Here is an 18,236-nt window from a genome sequence, read left to right on the forward strand (position 1 = left end):
TTAATATACACGTTTTCTCACAAAGCACTGACAGCTCCAACAGCTTTTCTGTTTCTCTAGGAGACTGAGTGCCATAGAAGGAAAACTTTCAGGCCTGAATGTTCAGCATATAGGTTCACTGCATGCACACATACATGGATAATACCAGTGAAGAAAATTCTTCTTGCTTAAGAATTTATTTTAGATCTCTTAGACTATATGGCTGTAGCAGTTTCCATTCTAAGCAACTGATTAATCCTTATTATGTAGCCTTGAACTAGTGATCTCTTTCCATCTTACAAAAATTACATTAATTTCCTTTCACTTTTTCTAAATTCTTAACCAAATACACAGGAACTGGAGATGATTTCATGTTGCCTCTTTCTCATGTCATGTCAAACACTGCCTCTTCCTTGGTTCAATCAATCTTTGCAGAAAAAAAATCAATGGATGACACAGCACTGTGCTCATTACAAAAACTTTCAGAGGATTTGAATAGGTGCAATGGCCCGTTATCAAACTCCTACACAGAAGATCCAAAAGCAGTGCTATTGTTGCATCATGAAGTCTTAAGCACTGCTGCAGAGAAAGCATTGTCTGAGTTTCTAACAGTCTTGACAGAAAACTTAGTCCTGATGTGATGGGAACAGGAAGTTTAAGAATAAGCAGCAGTTGCTTAAACACAGCAATTAGTCAGAATCCAAGCATCCAACCATAACCCAATACATCACCTTCTTCTCCTGTTCAAATATCTATTGCATACTCAGTTAAAACAAGCAAAGAGCACAGTCATTTTCCTTCATGCCCACTTAAGTTTTCTTATACCAAAACTGAAAATTCTTTAAACTAGAGAAATGCAATTAAATAAAGAGTGAATGAAAAAAGTCTCTTCAGGATAAAAGATGAATTACCTCTGGTCTACAGAAGACAGAACTGCAAAAGTAGAGCAAATGAAACTGGTAACGCCATGCATGATGAATAGTTCTGGAAAAGGCTTGGAGTATGTATTCCAGATAAAGACAACTGAGAACAGTACCAGCAAATACACATGTCCTTTAATATTGATTGTTGATATTTCCCAGTGGGTGCTGGTGGTAAAGACACAGAAAGATGAAACAAAGAAACTAGCTTATAGGTAAAAGAGATAATCAAGTAATCCCAGAGCAACTCTCTCCAGAAAACCAATGACGATTAGAGCAAGCCTGGGAATCAGACATTTATCCAGCATAACCAGTGTCATTTGTCAACATAAACAAACCACACACAGTACTTCTCACTATAAGCATACCAATATTTGCGGTGTGATCAAAAGCAAGCTAGCAACACTTTTGCATAGCGGCAACCAAACTTTATTCTGCTCCAGGAACAGAGACCAGGAATGAGTTCAGTTTTAGTATGCCCCTGCCACAATCCCAGAAAAATGCAAATATAACAGCACTGTTACAGTATCACCAGGCTGTGTCTTCTCCCAATTGCTGATAAAGGGAAAGTATCAACGGAGAGAGGATCATTACCACTGTATCTCAGTTACTCAAAGCAAGCAATGAATTAATCCTGTTTCTTTTCAAAGCACAGTGATTGCAGATTGTAACAAGCCTTTTATTTATTCCAAAGATCAATAAAGATTTATTTTTGGCACCACACATATGGCAGGTAGCTCCTCAGCATGACTGCGGCAGACCTACATCTCCTAACAGCATTTCAAAACAAAACAAAAGCACTTATTCTTTTCCAAAACAATACAAAACCAGTATACAGCCAAATTAGGCAGCACAAAAGATATGGCTCCCCAACTTAACAGCACCCTGTAATGGCCACACAGGACTTAAAAACATCCATGTTCAGAACTTTTCTGACCTACTAGGCAACCCTTTTCAGCCTGTTTTCTCCTTCACAGACATTACATTTTTTTTTAAATTATTCTGCAATTTCCAATTTGCTTTCTTGAAGCTCATTTACAATGTTTTTGAGCTATGCTTGCTCTAGAGAATAAGAAAAGAATTTTCTTTCACACAAGGTCCTAACCTTTGACCTCCCTCAGTCATATGCACTGCTCGTGGCATAACTGAAAGTTCTCTTGCAACAAAAGCTTCACTGGTTTCTAGGGCCTTTTAAACAAGCAACAGTTAAACATTAAGAACATGCTTCCACCCAGAGAACATCCCATATTTCAGGTAAAACTTAGACACAACAGAACCTACAGGTCAAGAATGAATATGACTAGGTTTATATCTCAAGGTCCTTATGAACTAAAAAAACCAAAACAATCAACCAATAATAAAATTAACCATTTTGAACTCAGACCAGCCTGTTTCCATTAAAATCCTCTAAGTTTGCACTCCACACCATTCAGCAAGTGGAAACAATTTCCTTGAACTTTACCAATATGGCTCCAAGCTGACAACCACGTAGACCCTATTGGAAGAATTCCAAAGCTCTGCCAAAGTAGACTAAACTCGTAGGGTGACCAAAAGATCTAATTTTGAAAATGAGTGAGATAAATATTTTGTGATTCTCCAATGGATAACTGCACATTTATCATAGGAAGAAACTTTTAAAAGTCATGAGTGAATGAGCTCCAACTAAAACAAAAGCAGCAACGCTGAAAAGAGTGTAAGTAGTTTCTGGATATGATTCCACTGACTTCCAGTGGGCTACATCCTCTTCGTTCTCCTAAACACTTCTAATTTACAGTCAAGACTTCATACTCAATCCAACTGCACAGCAGAGGAAAAAAAAAAAATTCAGTGGTGTGTGATAGCTAGAGAACAAACGCAAGTAAGTGGGAATAGAAATACTGCCTGCTATATACCTATCATATATTAGAAGAGCATAAATTGCCTATTTTCAGTGAGATCTTCCTTGCAAAAGGAAAAATTATTGCAGAGAAATATACCTAAATGTGGTCAGTGGTGGTAAGCAAAAAAAAAATCAGCTTTTATTTATGCCTGAAACAGGTAAAGATATTGTCCCTCTACAACCTTAAATAAAGTATCTACAAACAGTTCAATGATACTTATTAATATATTTCTTTTATAACACAGATGTGATTTATGGGGCTTTATATTCAATTAGTAGGAGATAACAGATGGTAAATACTTATTTTTAAATGCTGTGTTTATCACAACAACCTTTGCTACCAAACAGCAGCTTTGAAAGCTAGGAATCTAATTGTCCTAAGGAAACTAAGCTACTAAAGTAGTTGGGAAAACAGTGCAGACTCCCAGAAACATTATTACAATGAGAATCAGTGTCGTGGCTTGTGATAGTCTGCTAGGATGTTCCACTGCTTCAGTGGAAACGTAAGGACAGAATTTCAGCAAAACTTTACCATCAGTTCATAGAACCAAAATATGAAATCTGCTTTCCTTTGTCTCTCCAGTGGCCTGTAACCTTACAGTAAATGGATCTAAGAAGCCAGCTGTAACTATGCCATAGAGAACTACAATTAACATTTTTAGATCAAAGTTCTCTCCTGTACTATGGGCAAGTGACAAAAACCACTAAAATCACGAGCATTTTCAATTTCTTTAACCTGTTCATCCATGAAATTCAGCAGCTAGCCTGCCAGCTTATCAATCAGCTCCACTCAGATGCTGAGGCAGCTCAAATACAGGAAGACTGTGAAACCTCCTTTTTTGTGATGGGACCTCTCTACAGAAACATAGCAAAACAAAAGCAGAAGAAAAAACAGATGGGAGATATAGCTAACTAAGGAAGTAGTTTCTTGGAAGATAGAGAGCTCTGCCTGAATGTGCCAGTTACTCTGGTACAGTAAAAGGCCAACACAAGAAGCAAAAGGTGAAGATGGGAAAGCAGAAACCAAGGCTTACTCATAACCTGAATCTGCATTCTTGTCCTATGTTTGAAATTAACAAGACCATTACAGACAGAAATGATTTATCATAAGGCATTCTGTAACAAACGTTCTCTTCGGATAGAACAATAAATGTATATATGCACAAGTCCTTCAAACAGGTCTCAGTCAGGTAAGTTCAAAACTGATTCTAAAACTTTTTCCTAAATCTGTCTCATTCCTCGCCCTTGCCACGATGTGCCCCCCCTGCCGCTGACATGAAGAGATCTGTGGTAAAGGGGAAAATAATAAAAAATACTGATTAAAAAAAAAAAATAGATTGAGAGGTTGAAGAAAATAGAAAACAGTTTTACAACCTTTATCATCTTCAAATTAGCTAACCATTCCCCCATAACAACCTCCTTCCTTATACAAGGTAGGAAATAGCCTCAAGTAACTGTGATTTCCAGTTAATGCAAGTTTGAGTAAGTAAAATAGCTTTTCTATTTCTATTATAGAAGAAGCCAGAGCAATGTTCAAATCAAGACTGTACAGTGTTGACTGTCAATATTTTTAGAAAACAGACTGTCGGTTTAGAATCCATACCCACACTCCACCTTTATCAACATGAAGTGGACTTCATTGAAATTAACAAGTTAACTTTAATCAACTACAGAGAATGCCAGTGACCAAGAGGCTGACAGAAAATAAAAATATAACATCTCAAAAGCAAACTAAAGCCCACACACTTCACTGAAAATGGTTAATCTGAAGAAAAATGGTATGTGTCTGGCTATCTTCTAGTTCAGAGATTAAGTTTTCTGAGACTGGTAGCATCAGTTGTCAGAAAAAATTTACTAGACTCACTCTCCTAGGTGAAAATTAACAGCGTACTATATAAATATATGAGTTCAGACAAAATGATTCAAGGATGGCTTTTGGCTTGAAGGTCTGTTAATCTACAGAAAGCGCAGGCTGTTCTGCCCACTGCCAGCAGCAGGAGCTTCTGGGAGAAGAGGCTGGGGCTGCCCTGTCCCAGGGACAGCAGACCCTAGTCAACTCACCATGGGGCACACCTGAGGCCCTCAGCCACGCTGGTGGCACCTCAGGGAAAGTATACTTAAGAAAACACCAGAGAGGAGGAGGGAACTGATAGGAGAAACAGCAGAGGGAACAACAAAGTCAGTGGAGTAGTAACCCCATGGTAAAGCAGATATTCCCCACGGAGATAGCACATAGAGGAAAAGCATGCGAAGAAAGTACTATGAGAAAGAAACTGCTAGGCTAACCATGGAGTCACCACCTTCCCACCCTCTCCTGCCATTTGTTGCCTCTCTGAGCATGACTGGCGTCACAACAAGGTGGGGGAAGAGACAGGAATGAGGGAGTCAAGATGAGTCTGTGAAAGGCGGGAAGAAAGCCGTGGTTTTAATGTTTGTGAGGTTTTTTTCCCCACTATGAACCAACTTTGCATTTAATTATTTATTTTAAATGTCAATAAATAGTTTGTTTTCCCCAAGCTAAATTTGTTTGGTCCACAAGAGTAGTTTGTATGGGATCTGTGATCCATCTGATTCCCCATCCTGACCCATGAGCTTTCTCACTCATGTTCTTCCCATCTCCTGCCTCCACTCCACTGCAGTGGAAGACATAAGTGGATGGGTGGGAGTTTGGCCGGTAGTCAAGACTCATCACATGCTCAAAAAAGAAAGTCCATGGCAGTATTGAGATTGAAGAAGAAAGAGGAAAAGAAGATCAGTGCACATGCATGAGGCTTCCCAGTGGGAACACGATTGGTTTTCAAACACGATGACAAGACTGGAGACATGCACACATCACTTGCAGACCATAGCTGTTACGGCCATGCAGTTTACCATGGTCATCAAATTCCCTGTTATACTGTTTTCACTGCCATTGGCATGGCACAAATTAATAATTTTTATCATAGCATACAGGATAGCAAAAATTTATGATGCATCTTATCAACTGAAGTTTGCATCTCATCAATCAGCACTGACTACATCATTGATATCAAATCCTGTTAGAAAATGAACATTGTACATTGGTAAGGTTTTATGTACTGGCACTGTTTGTGCTGAGAGGTTCTATTTTTGAGGAGAGAACCTGCAGTTTCAAACTTCTGCATGAAAGAATGAATCCTTACTTTTCAACTGTAAGGTTGCTTGTGATTTAGACCAACTAAAACATTAGAGCTGCCATATAGCAAATGGGTTTGAGAGTAAAGGGAAACTGAATATTTTCAGGAGTCACAAGTTCAAATCAGAAGTAAAGCTAAGGTACCAGTACCATTAATCAATGAGAAAAATGGTTCATTGGCTCTAATCACCAGCTATTCAAACTTTATCACAAAGTTGTACTAGGGAATATGAAACTACTTAAAAAATTTGTACAGAAATAACACGATGTATGGGTGCAGGAAAGATTAGTTGCTTCCACTGAACAAACTTAAGAAGTTTGCAATGGGGATGTATAAGATGGCGTATGGAAAGAAAAAACTAACTCCTGATAAAAGCAGATAAACTGTAATTTTGTAAATTATACAGAACAGTAAATTTTTCACGTCTTACAGCAACTGATAATTCTGCAAAAGCAGATTATTACATTTTCCAGTTCTTGTGAAACTAAAAGTAAGATTTAATAATGCTGTAGCTTATATCAGAGATATAATTGTAGAATTTAGAGAGATAATTTCCTATTTTGTGGTTGTGGGGGACTAGAGACAAATTATTACCTTCTTGTAAGTCTCTGATATTTAGAGTAACATCTCAACAAATACTATGCACAAACTGTTTCTAGGATAGCTATGGTTCCATTCCTTAGCAATGATTCACCTAATATTCAAATCATTAGGATTCTTTAATGACTGCCTTCCCAAAGCGGATTTATTTTACTTCTAATGAGATACAACACTAAATATGCTTATTTCTATTTGTGGAGTAAAACTTTGCAATAGACATAAGGAAGTTTGAATGGGAATCCTTGAAGTACTATTCTGATTATATTTAAAGTGTGTATGTTATTGTGTTAAGAAGAAACCCCAGAACTATCATTGGCATTTTGAACCAAAAAATTGGAAAAGGCAGAAGAGATGTTTTTACTTCTTCCATTAAAATGCAAGTACCTACAAAACAGAGAAGTAATCCTTGAGTCTAAATTATTGAAATAAAAGCCACCAGGATGCCATTCAGAAAGGTCTGAGGTCTAAGCAAGTAACTGGGATATAAAATATGTACGCGAGTCATGCAAGTCCTTTCTCTCCTTCTTTGACCTTCCCCAGAAGTGAGTATTTTCTGACCTGTTTTTGAATGCAAGCTCCTCCTTGGTTCCTCAGGCCCCTCAATTGGTTGGTCAGCAAGGAAAACTCGCGCCTGGTCCACAGCGTTGAGAATGGTTTGCTCTTTATCCTTCAGTTCACGCCTCAGTGCCTTTTGGGAAGGGAAAGAAGAATGCATTTGTAACTTGACCTTGTGAACTATATCGTTTTCTCTGTTTTCATCTCTCCAGCCAGACCTGCCTAGTGAGTGAGTGAGTAATAGCCAATGTTATTCAGACTGCAAGATAAAATGCAAATTTTACAAAAGAGGGGCAGCAAGAAATTGAGGCTGGAAGGGTAATTTTTAGGAAATTGATTTGAAGAAAGGAATATGAGATAGGTGATGAAGCTAACTTTAAAAAAAGCCTAACAAACTGGAACTACTACATTAAAATTCTATTAAAAGGTAAATTTAATGGGTTTATTGCTTTCAACAGGATTGCTAATATATAGTAGATTGCTACAACAGACTTTTGTCTGTCTATTTTTTGACAGCTGGAATAACAGCAAACAGCATCTACTGAGACTTCAGAAAATTATTTTATAAATACTATGAGGAATTGCAAAATTTGTTAACATTCCTTAGAAAAAGAAACATCTTGTTTCTGTTCACTATTTACTAATATTTTTAAAATGTAGAAAACATGTATCAGGAATTTTGTATGTGATAACACATTCTGAAGAAGTCATCTTTTGTATTACTCAAAAAATATTTTACTCTACATGTATCTCATGTACATAAAGAAAAACATCAATTTTTATGTAAGATTTTTTTCATGGTGGTGGAAATTAACTTCAGGATATTTTGCTCTCCAGAATTTCTGACTTTATTAAAGAGTTAAATGTAACCAATCTTTTTTTTAAAAAAGGTCACAAGTAGTCAGCTGTTATGTTCCTTATGAAGCATTTTCTTCCAGCACAAAGCATACATCTGTCCCACCTAGAAGGAAACTGCTTTTCCTGTTTTATTTGTATTATTTTATACACACAGAAACATGAAAGAAGATACCTTAAACATTATTAGAATACAATATTTTTTAGAATGTATTTTTTTAGTCCTAATTAAAAAGTCAAGGCTTATTTTGCTGTCACAATTTGCTAAAGCCCCATTCCAGACCAAAAAAAGCAGTTAGTCAATGTTGCCAACATTTTATAATAAAATGAATGTTCTAATACAGATAAGTTTGAAAAACAGATACCATAAAAGCATCACAAATGCTGTCTTATACTTTTCACTAGTTAGTCTCTTGATGTCACCATCACAAAAAACACCCTTATTTCAACCTCATCTTAACAGGATGCAAGATGTTGCTTTTCCTCCCTCCTCCCCAACTTAATTCCTTTATCTTCCTCATCGTTCCAAATCCTTCCACTCTACTGCTTTAAAATAAATAAATAAATAATCAAACATGCAAATAAATAAATAAACTAAACAAAAACTAATCACTGAAAACACATAACCTCCATTACATTGTACAGTCCTGCACTGTACAGTCCAGCTGTTGTATTTATACAAACACTCCTCAGAACAGTGTTATCTCTGCATGCTTCTGAAGAGCAATAATATCCTTTGTAGGATTCAGTACATACTCCATGTCATAAGTAACAAAAATTGTCATTTGAAAAACAAGCCCTCCTTATTAAAAAAACCCACAAAACAAAACAGAAATGGAAGCATTGTAAAAGCAACATTCCTGAAGAATCTCTTCAGTTCATCCCAGTACGTATGAATATTTTAATTTCATATTACACACATCAGATTTAGACACTTTGATTCATCTATAGCTTACAAATCATTAAGGCATTCTCTAGAGAATTTGTTTCAAGCAAGAAGGAAGATAGTAGTATGGCTCAAAAAATTCCCGATTTAAAAAAGACTTTTGGTTAGTAGAACCTGTGTGGATGCCTCAGTAAAATATAATGTATTTTAATTTCAAAAGCTTTGTCAGAAACAGAGGGCTGATTACTACACTTTGAAGTAGAAAATATTTCTAGAATTACTTTTCACCCTTTCATATAACTCAGGGGAGAATATTTCCAAAGCATACAAGAAAAGGGAGGCTATGTCACATTTTGAGTATGCTAAGAAATTCCAGCAGTTAGAAACAATCTAGAGATGGATCTCTTTTACTCTGTCTCTCCTGTTTACCCTCACATAGTGTGTTTCATCAATTTCTCGTGACCCTCAATAAAATTTCAATCAAGTTTGACCTAAGAGACCTTGGATTTAATTCTCCAACATCCCTGCCATAGAAGTTGTTCAAATTGAGGTTGACAACACAAAGATTTTGAGAGTCTTGCCCACACAGCTCATCAGCTATAAGTCATCCATGGCAATCCTTATCAATATTTTTGATAGAAAACTCTCTCAGCATGAAATAAACCACACACACTGAAATAATACTACTAAAATCATTTAGCAGTAGAGTACCTTGAGCACAACACAGACTTCTTAGATTATGTTTTGTTTTTTCTTATGCCACAGGTGCAAAAAAAAATGCACTCAAACTTGAATAACCTTTTCTTAGTGATACTCAATATATTTCTCTCTGTCTCTCTGCCAGTAAACAAGAAGAACAATGAGAGTACACAATGCAAGCATAACCAAGCATACCAATAATACTATCTCTAGTACCAGCAAACCTCTCTGCAACAGAACAGAAAAAGAAAGCCATTTATAAATCTGATCTTGAGCTGAAATATCATCTGTCTTGAATGGACAAAATAAAGATTTCATTAGAAAAATCACATCTAGAGGAACACTACATAGTAAGTCATAAAAAGCCCAGCAAGGAATATAAAACCTGCAATACTGAATTTGATTATTGTAAAGGTTTTTATATAATAAAAAGTACAATCATATATTTTGGTGGTTTATTCAGTTTTTCAAATTATATCCCTCCAGTGCTACTCTGATTGGATGCACCTCCTTCAGTAGACAAGGATATTACTTCATTCTCCTTTTGTCATTAAGAACTAAAACAATTAAAGCATTTGTAAGATTTGAGTGGAGCACGGGCTTTAGCAGAGGAAGAAATCCCCTCCCGTTGCTGGATATGTGTTTCAGGGAGAAAATTGATACTAGAGTTTTGGTATAGATTAAATAGGTAAAGAGATGGTAAAAAAACCCCAAACTTGAGAAGCATCTCAAAATTTGTCACTGAAAACTGTCCACTAATAAGCTAAACACATAGATGCAAGTATTTTTTTGTCTTGTTGAGCATGCAGATGTGAATACAAATGAAAAAGTGAACACTGATCACAGAGATAACACATTTATTTTGCCACACTATGCTTTTTTATGTTTATAAAAGCACAATAATATTTTAAAGCTATATTGGTCATACAAAAAGGGGCAGTAACTCATACCACTGTATTTCATCCAACAATTATAAATTGCAAAATTGCTGTATACTTTAGGTAATGGTTCAAAATGAAAGCTTCACTTCCCTCAGTTATCTGACAGGTGACAAACTACTAAATCCAATGTCTATGGTTTACACAGTTCTGTTGCATTTGCAAATCAATTCTTCCGACATAAACCGGGACATGCAAGAGTCCTGAAGAAAAAATGCTAATTTTAGACATTCTTGATTCTTATAAAAGAGGCGGGGAAAAGCCCTGAAAACTTAAACTCTGGTGTGCTGATGCAGTGTTAACACAAACTGTTTTCATAGCTAACCTTAAACAATACTAGCCCAAACTACTTTAAAAATAGCCTACTTTGAAAAGTCTTCCACTGGTAGATGGACACGGGCTTACAAAATGACCCTCTTGAAATATTTTATGCAGCATGAAATGAAGCAATGACTACAATCAGCACTGCAGCATTCATTTTGTAGGAATGAGGCCTCAAGTTAGCCAACTACGGCGGAGTAACCCAGGACCCCACTAACACAATCCTCCTCTCAGGGAAGAGAACAAAAGCGCCTCCATGATTTCCAGTCACAATCCAGTGATTTAATCTCCGTTTTGATCTGTTCCTCTTTCAGTAACTCAAACATATGTTGTTCCCTTTGTAACTCTGGAAATGCAGATAGACCATTTGCTCTGTTACACCAAGATAATCAAACCCATTTGCCCTCTCTTCATTAAAGATACATCTGATTTCTAATATAAAACCCAACTCTTCTTGTAGGCTAAGATTTTTAAAGGAAGTTGCATAAACCAGGGCATTACAAAATTTCTGCTGGGAATGCTTTGCAGCTGAAGTAATTTTCACTCTTGAAAAATTTAAAAGCTACAAAACTTTTGCTATTGTGATTTTTACACTGTTTAGTGTATCCTGAAAGCACCTATTTCCTTCAGCTGTACCTTAAAATTGTTTTTTGAGCTAGTAAGTGGACTTCCAAATTTACTCACTGTTAATTTGCAGTCTCTTTTTCTCTTTTGAATTGTACAGACTCATACAGAATAACTCAAGGAGCAGATCTGCTTAATAGTTCCAACAGATGAAGGCAAAGCTAATTTCAAAGAAAACACATGGGATGTTTCTTAAAAACAGAACATATTTAAATCAGGTCTCATTATGCACTCTTTCAAGGAAGTAAAGATGCAAGTTATTGTAACTGATATCAGTTCAGCACACTGCAGCCTTATGTGCCAATCAGCAGCTCCTGTAGCATTTAATTACTTATTCATCTTTATTCTGTACCCAGTGCTTGAAAAACTCCTGTTACTTTTATACACTAAAATGAAACGGAAAAAAATAATCTGTGGCATTTAATAGGATGGGAAGAATAAGCAGGATGATTGAGCAAACTCAGACTGAGATGAGGAATTGTTTATAAAGATCATACAGAGATAAAGGTTGTGACTGAGTCTCTGCCAGCTGTCTCCATCACTAAAGAACGAACTAGAAGGAAAATAAGCATAGCATGTTTAAAAGCTGTTCCTTCCTGTCAGATACTATTTAATGGAACATTTACACATAAAATTTCAAAGTGTTTTGGTCTCTGTGTCTGTAAAAGTCAATTTTACATTTCTATCCCATCTGATAAAGAAAATAGTCAAATAAAGAGCAATATTTAACTTGAGATCGTGCAGCCTACCATGCATTTACCTTTTACTACTTCATACAAAATCTACGCGGCAAGAGAAATAATGAAGGAGAAAAATGGTGCCTAATATACAACCATTAATACCTAGAGATATAAAGACACATGTAGCACATGGGACTTTAAAGATGAGATCGAATCCTACATGTTGTTTGCCTTCATAATAAATATATATTGAGTATTTTAGATTTTTTTAATAGAGGAATCTAAATAGACATCTCAAAAAGGACCAAAGAGAAGAGCCAAAGACTGCATTTTTCTAAATTGTCTCTCAGTTGACCATTTGCCACTTGCTCTCTCTTTTGCTGTAGTGTCACTAAAGAGTATACAAATAAGGTGTCAACTACAAAGGTTCAATGTGAGTGTAGACCCAGTGTCACATCTATAGGAAATACCCCCTTTTTTGCCTGCATGCACAAGGAAACTAAACTGACAGGAATTTAAAAGCATAGATGTGGGTAAAAGAATTAGACTGTGCATGCTGGTGATCTTTTACCAGAGGCAGATAAATGTTAGCTTACTTGAGACTTTCTCTTTGATTTATCAAAATAGATGCTCCAGGCCAGAAACAGGGGCACTTTTTCACTGAGACTTTCTTGTCCCTTGATAATTTCCCTTCTCTCTCTGGAGGAGCGCATGTGCTCATGGCTACTCACTGAAAACACCACCCACCCCCAAATATGCATTAATAGACATGCATGACATAAAATAAGCATCTCGAGCAAAGTACTTTGCAGCAATGCAGCCAAAGAGATAGGGGAAGGAAAGTACTGTCTATCAGTACTGCTCAGACAAGAAACACAAAGCTATTGCTGACATTCTAAAAACCAATCACCAATAAAGTGACTATCTCAAAATGCATCAGCAAATTCCTGTGAGACACTTTAATATAAGGAAGGGTAACTGACTTTCTTCTGAACTTGTTACAGTTCAAAACCAGTAAGGCTATACAAAACCAGTAAGGCTATTTCCTCAATTTTCACCTAAGAGCATTTTTAAATCAGGAAAATATGTTTTAAAGCCTGTTTGGAAGTCACATTTAAGATAACCTCACAAAGACTTCGAAAGGCCTCCTTTGTGCATTAAAAAAGGATCCAGTACTACAGTAGAAAGGCAGAAGTAAGCTTCATTGTCACACAGATTGCATAAAAAAATACATTAAAAAGCTATTCTTAAATTAAAGATCACAGGGCTATGCTTTTTCTTAAAAATTGAACTTTTTTTTTTTTTTTTACACAGTTAATTTTCCAAGAAAGAACTTTAATCTTTTCTGAAGCAAGAACTCAAGTCCTGCATTCCCTAGAGATGCTACAGGATCTAAATCCAACTGGAGATGGGAGACATTGCTTAATTGAGCAAAGATTACAAAAAAAAAGGCATAATGATGTTCATTAATATGATGTCCAGCACCAATAACCTTATGTAACTTGATTTCTTATTTCCTAGTCCACTGAAATGAGACTTTGTGTTTCTAGGTCAATGACAACCAAGACTTGCTTGCCCAGAGAAGTCTGGAAGCTCAACAGAGCACAGTCTTCAGGAACTGGAAAATATGGAATGCCTAAAGACTTTTCTTTTTCCCTCTTAAAATTTATGTATTTATGTTTGGGATGGGGTGTGTTTTAAATATGATTAGGAACTATGTTGAGGGAAAAAAACCCCACATCACGCATCCTTTAGCTAATGCCAAAGACATTACCGTCAAAAACCTTTTTTAAAAATAATTAATTATATTAATTATAATATAATTATTTCCTTAATAAAAGTGAAAAGCCAGGGTTCATTATGCTAATGTGAATTCTCTACTGAATCAACTACTGAAATCCCCAGAAATATAACCCCTCTGGCCACTGGAACCCTTTTGTGATGGGTTTATTACACAGTGCATATCCAGTGAACTTACTTTGCTGGCTCTTTTTCTCTTCTTCAAGAAAGCAATTTTTTTATATTCAATCCTTACTTTGCATTTCACTGCACCATGAGTACAACAAAAGTGTCATGTAAACAACAGGACAAAATCTGATAAAATATGCCTATTTTGCTCATCCAGCAAGTTTTATATAAGTGAGCACATTTTAAATCCATTGTAATATGACAGCTAAAAAAGGGCATGAGAATTATTAAATTTGATGGCTTGCATAAACTACACAAAAGCAGTAGATTAAAACAGGCTTGGTTTACAGTGCTATGCACAGGAAAAAAATCTTTTTAATGGAGCTTTTAGAAAAAAATCTGTTTAACATACCTAATCAGGATTTAATATAAGAATTCATAGAGATTGTACCCCAGAGACAGCAAAAATGCCTGAATCAGTGTGGAGACTGGAAGAGGAAGAGAGAGGGAAGCTGTTGCAGCTTTCTACTCTTTGTGTGGTAGAGAAAAAGTCTTTACTTTTACACAACAGCAATTATCACCCTGCTAGCAGTGGAACCAATTTTCAAATGCCAAACTGCCAGTAAAAACACATTCAGTTTTACATCAAAAGGACTACAGTGTGCTTTTGGTGAAGAATAACTAATCCCACCAAACCCTACTATGGAAGCATGACAGCTATCTGATATCAACAACCTTGGAAGACTTGACCTCTTTTTATTTCTGTTTTAATTTATTTTACAGTAAACCAATAGTGTCATCACAGGCATTTTCATACATCTCCAATCAGCAGTAGATAGGAAGAGAACTAACCCTCTCTGCTTGCTCCAATTTTCTTTTGCCTGTCTCCCAGCTCCTGTCAGAAATAGGACAACTACTTATATGTAACTTAGGGACAAACCACAACACTTAATCTAAAGTATACAAGAACCAGTGTCCAGACACAGGGGACTGACAGTAAGAAATCAGCAAAGATAGAATAACATTTTAAATTGTCTGCCAAAAAAATCCTGAAAAACTCCAGAGGAAAAGATCACTGTACAAATGCTAGGTAAAGCATTGCACTGAGTCTGTTTCAAAGACATTTAAAGAGATTATATCCTCTAAAAAGCAACCTTAAAGACAAGGCACTATATCATCAAAATAAGGATCCTTCCCTTTCAGATGAAACTGTTTTGGAAAGCTGTCTGCAGAACAGAAGTTACATTTCTTCCACACTCTTCAAAGTTGTACCTCCTTTGAAGACACAAAGGAAAATTGTATCCTCAATGCTAACTGTAATTAGCTTCAAACTGTGTAACTGTGCACTGCACAGTGTATAACGGGGTAGCTTTGGATAAAAGTTAATACTCAGTTACATAAAACCCAAGAAATGAGTTTATGGAGGAAACACTGTCAGAGCATCAAACTCCATCTTTTCTTTATGGGTAGCAACTAGTATAACTTCTGCTTTTTATGTCAGAAAATACTCACAGAAAAAGGGAGAGGGATAAAGAACACACAAAAAAGCATTATTCTGTTTATGCATCCAAAACATGTACCGCCTCCAGCTTGACACAAAACACACAAAACATCTGCTGCATATTAAATGGTTTATTACTTGAGCAAGAGCCCTCAAATATCCTGTTAGCACTGTCTATTTTCTTGCACACTCAGCAGTAAACATCTAGCTCTTCAACATAAGAGACACATTCTTCTTTCTTTCTTTCTTGGCCGGCAGCAGACTGGCTTGGGTTTGCTTAGGCTGTGTGATTGCTGGGCACTGATGAACTGCCATCAGTTTCTTGCTTCAAGCTGAAATGATGCCACCATTAACAAGTTGGGCGCTGAATTGTTGTTAAGAGTAAACTCAGGTCAACTTTTGCTCATTTTGTGTGATTAAGATTCCTCTGCATTTCTCAAAAAAAACCACCAATGGGACCAGTCAGATATGTTTGGTATCATAAGCTACTTCATGGTTAACCATATTAATGCAGAGGTCTTGAGAAAGACTTTTAGCAATTACAGTTCAAAGTCAATACATTTAAGAGAAACGTTGTGATATGCAGCACTCTGAATATTCATTCCACATATAAAGGTAGGATGTGCTTTGTGAGCATGCCCACATCTCATGAGAGGTTTCCTCTGCATCATCCTCCTTAGTGCAAGAGTACATCAAGGTCCTCGACAATGAATTGTGATCGCCAAGAAAAATAGTGAATGCACTGTACAGCATCACCTATAAATGATAAACAATCAGATCACTGCAAAAAGACTCAAGAGAGCATCACCTGCATGACAATTGTGTAAGTGGAGGAATATGCCCTTTGGGGGAGAAGGGAGCACAGGCAACAGAGCCCAGCTGAATATTGAAGCAGGAAAAAATGCTAGGGACCAGTTGCAATTTGAGGCTAGCTCTAGTGTTCCTGTTCTGTATGCATGCATGCATACATGAGAGAGGACTGCTACTGGAAATCCTTTCAGAAGCAGAAATCCTGTCAATGTTAATTATTCCCCTTTCTTAGAAACAGTCACTTTGTTTTCTCTTTGGAAGCAAATGGTCCAGACAGACAACTGGATAATCACCAAACAGTCAACAAACTGTCTTCCTCACCACAGTCTACTTCAATCTCCCTCACAGCTTTTTGCTCTCAACTCTTCCACTATGGCTCCCCATTTCCAAAACTATTTAAAATGACAGCATCTTTGTAAAGCTGCTACCACACAGTTTGTTACTGTGACTTGACAGATTATGCTGGATCTCTGCTTTGGGTCACTTCTCAAAAATTTCCTGTCTCTGGATCGCGTGCAAGTATATGCAACATCTGCTCGGTAGGGAAAGATTACTGTAAAACCATTACTGAATAAAATAAGTGGTGTTTAAAAGAGGAAATACTTTACTTCAGACAATTTTCCAGGCATATATGAGAGAGTCATGAGGAAGGAATACCCTAAGGGAAACACGACTTTCCCTTCTGCTTAAGTTACCTCCTTCAGCTCATTCTAGTTGCCATCAGAAGTTAGAGCAACATGAAAACACAGAACCCGGCACCTATGCCGGATCTGTAAAAGCCACTGGCACTTAAGAAGAAGAAGAAGAAAAAAAAAAAAAGGCAGAAAAAGTGTAATATTTCATATACTCTACAGCACAGCAGCAATGCTGCAGATTAGGTGTAGGTATCACAACAGTTGTGGTGGGGTTGGGGTTTTTTGGGGGGGTGTGGGGGATGGGGGTGCCTTTGTTTCAAGTAGCAGAGGACTTTTCCTCATCATGATCCACACAGAATATAAATAACATATAGATTCCTGCTGGGAGTTTAAGCCCATTTATGCCTCTGCAAACTGCATTCGCCCAACACAACAGCCTTACTCAGTCTTTGCATTTTCAAATAGATGATCTAACAATGTCTCATAAAAACAACAGAAAATCCAGCTGGACCTGTAAATTCAACTAAGGAGAAAAAAAAATCTGCTTTCAGACAATCCTATCAAAAAGAAATACTGCTGGGCATTCAGTATACATATATTAATATAAAACAGAGAGCAAACTCACTTGAAAATTGTCAATGTTTTCCAAATAGGGCTCCATCACCTGGTTACAGGGTTGTGCTCTCCTCCTTTCCAACTGAGTTTGCTATTTGATTTTAACAATTTGCTTGGGGTTTTATTTAGTATAAAAAGATTGAAATTAAAATAATTCAAAGTTCTGCAAAATATCCATGACCAATAAAGACTAAACTTTGTCTTATTTTTATCCACTGTAAGTTCTTTTAATAGCTGTTCACATAACACATATTCTTTAATTAAAAATAATTCTATAAGAATGACGATTAACCTGGAAAAAAAGAAAAGAGGTCCTACTGAAGCTTATTGCAAAAGTAGTCATAAACCATTTTTTTGGGAAGACTACAATGTGGCTTTCTGCCCATGAGAAAAAAGTCTTTAATATAACTGACAGTGATTAGGGGTCAATTAGAGAAATATACCAGGACTTAAAAGAATACTCCTGTGAAGCAGGGCTATTTAACTCAGCTCCACAAATATTTTCCAATATAAGGTGGACATATCAAAGAGATCAGAAGACAGACTTATTACTCATGTTCACTCACTCCATTTCCTTTCTCTGCTTTATTTCTCCGTATGATGAGTTTTTTTATTTGTAGCTCTTCAGGCAAAGAATTGTAGTATTTTACATATAGTAGAACAAGCATGTATTAAA

The 18,236-nt window shown here is 36.5% G+C and overlaps 1 protein-coding gene across 7 annotated transcripts in view; it reads right to left on the minus strand.

Moving 5' to 3' along the window:
• Positions 1 to 18,236, minus strand: part of UTRN (utrophin) — a 351,387-nt gene that overhangs the window by 83,528 nt on the left and 249,623 nt on the right. For all 7 annotated transcript variants that reach the window (XM_040060117.2, XM_040060120.2, XM_040060116.1 and 4 more), the window contains one exon: positions 7,092 to 7,221. In XM_040060117.2, coding sequence (XP_039916051.1) covers positions 7,092 to 7,221 — 130 coding nt within the window. The remainder of the gene's footprint in view (positions 1 to 7,091; positions 7,222 to 18,236) is intronic.

The sequence above is a fragment of the Hirundo rustica genome, chromosome 3 (assembly GCF_015227805.2).
Source record: "Hirundo rustica isolate bHirRus1 chromosome 3, bHirRus1.pri.v3, whole genome shotgun sequence".
In the NCBI taxonomy this organism is placed as follows: Eukaryota; Metazoa; Chordata; class Aves; order Passeriformes; family Hirundinidae; genus Hirundo; species Hirundo rustica.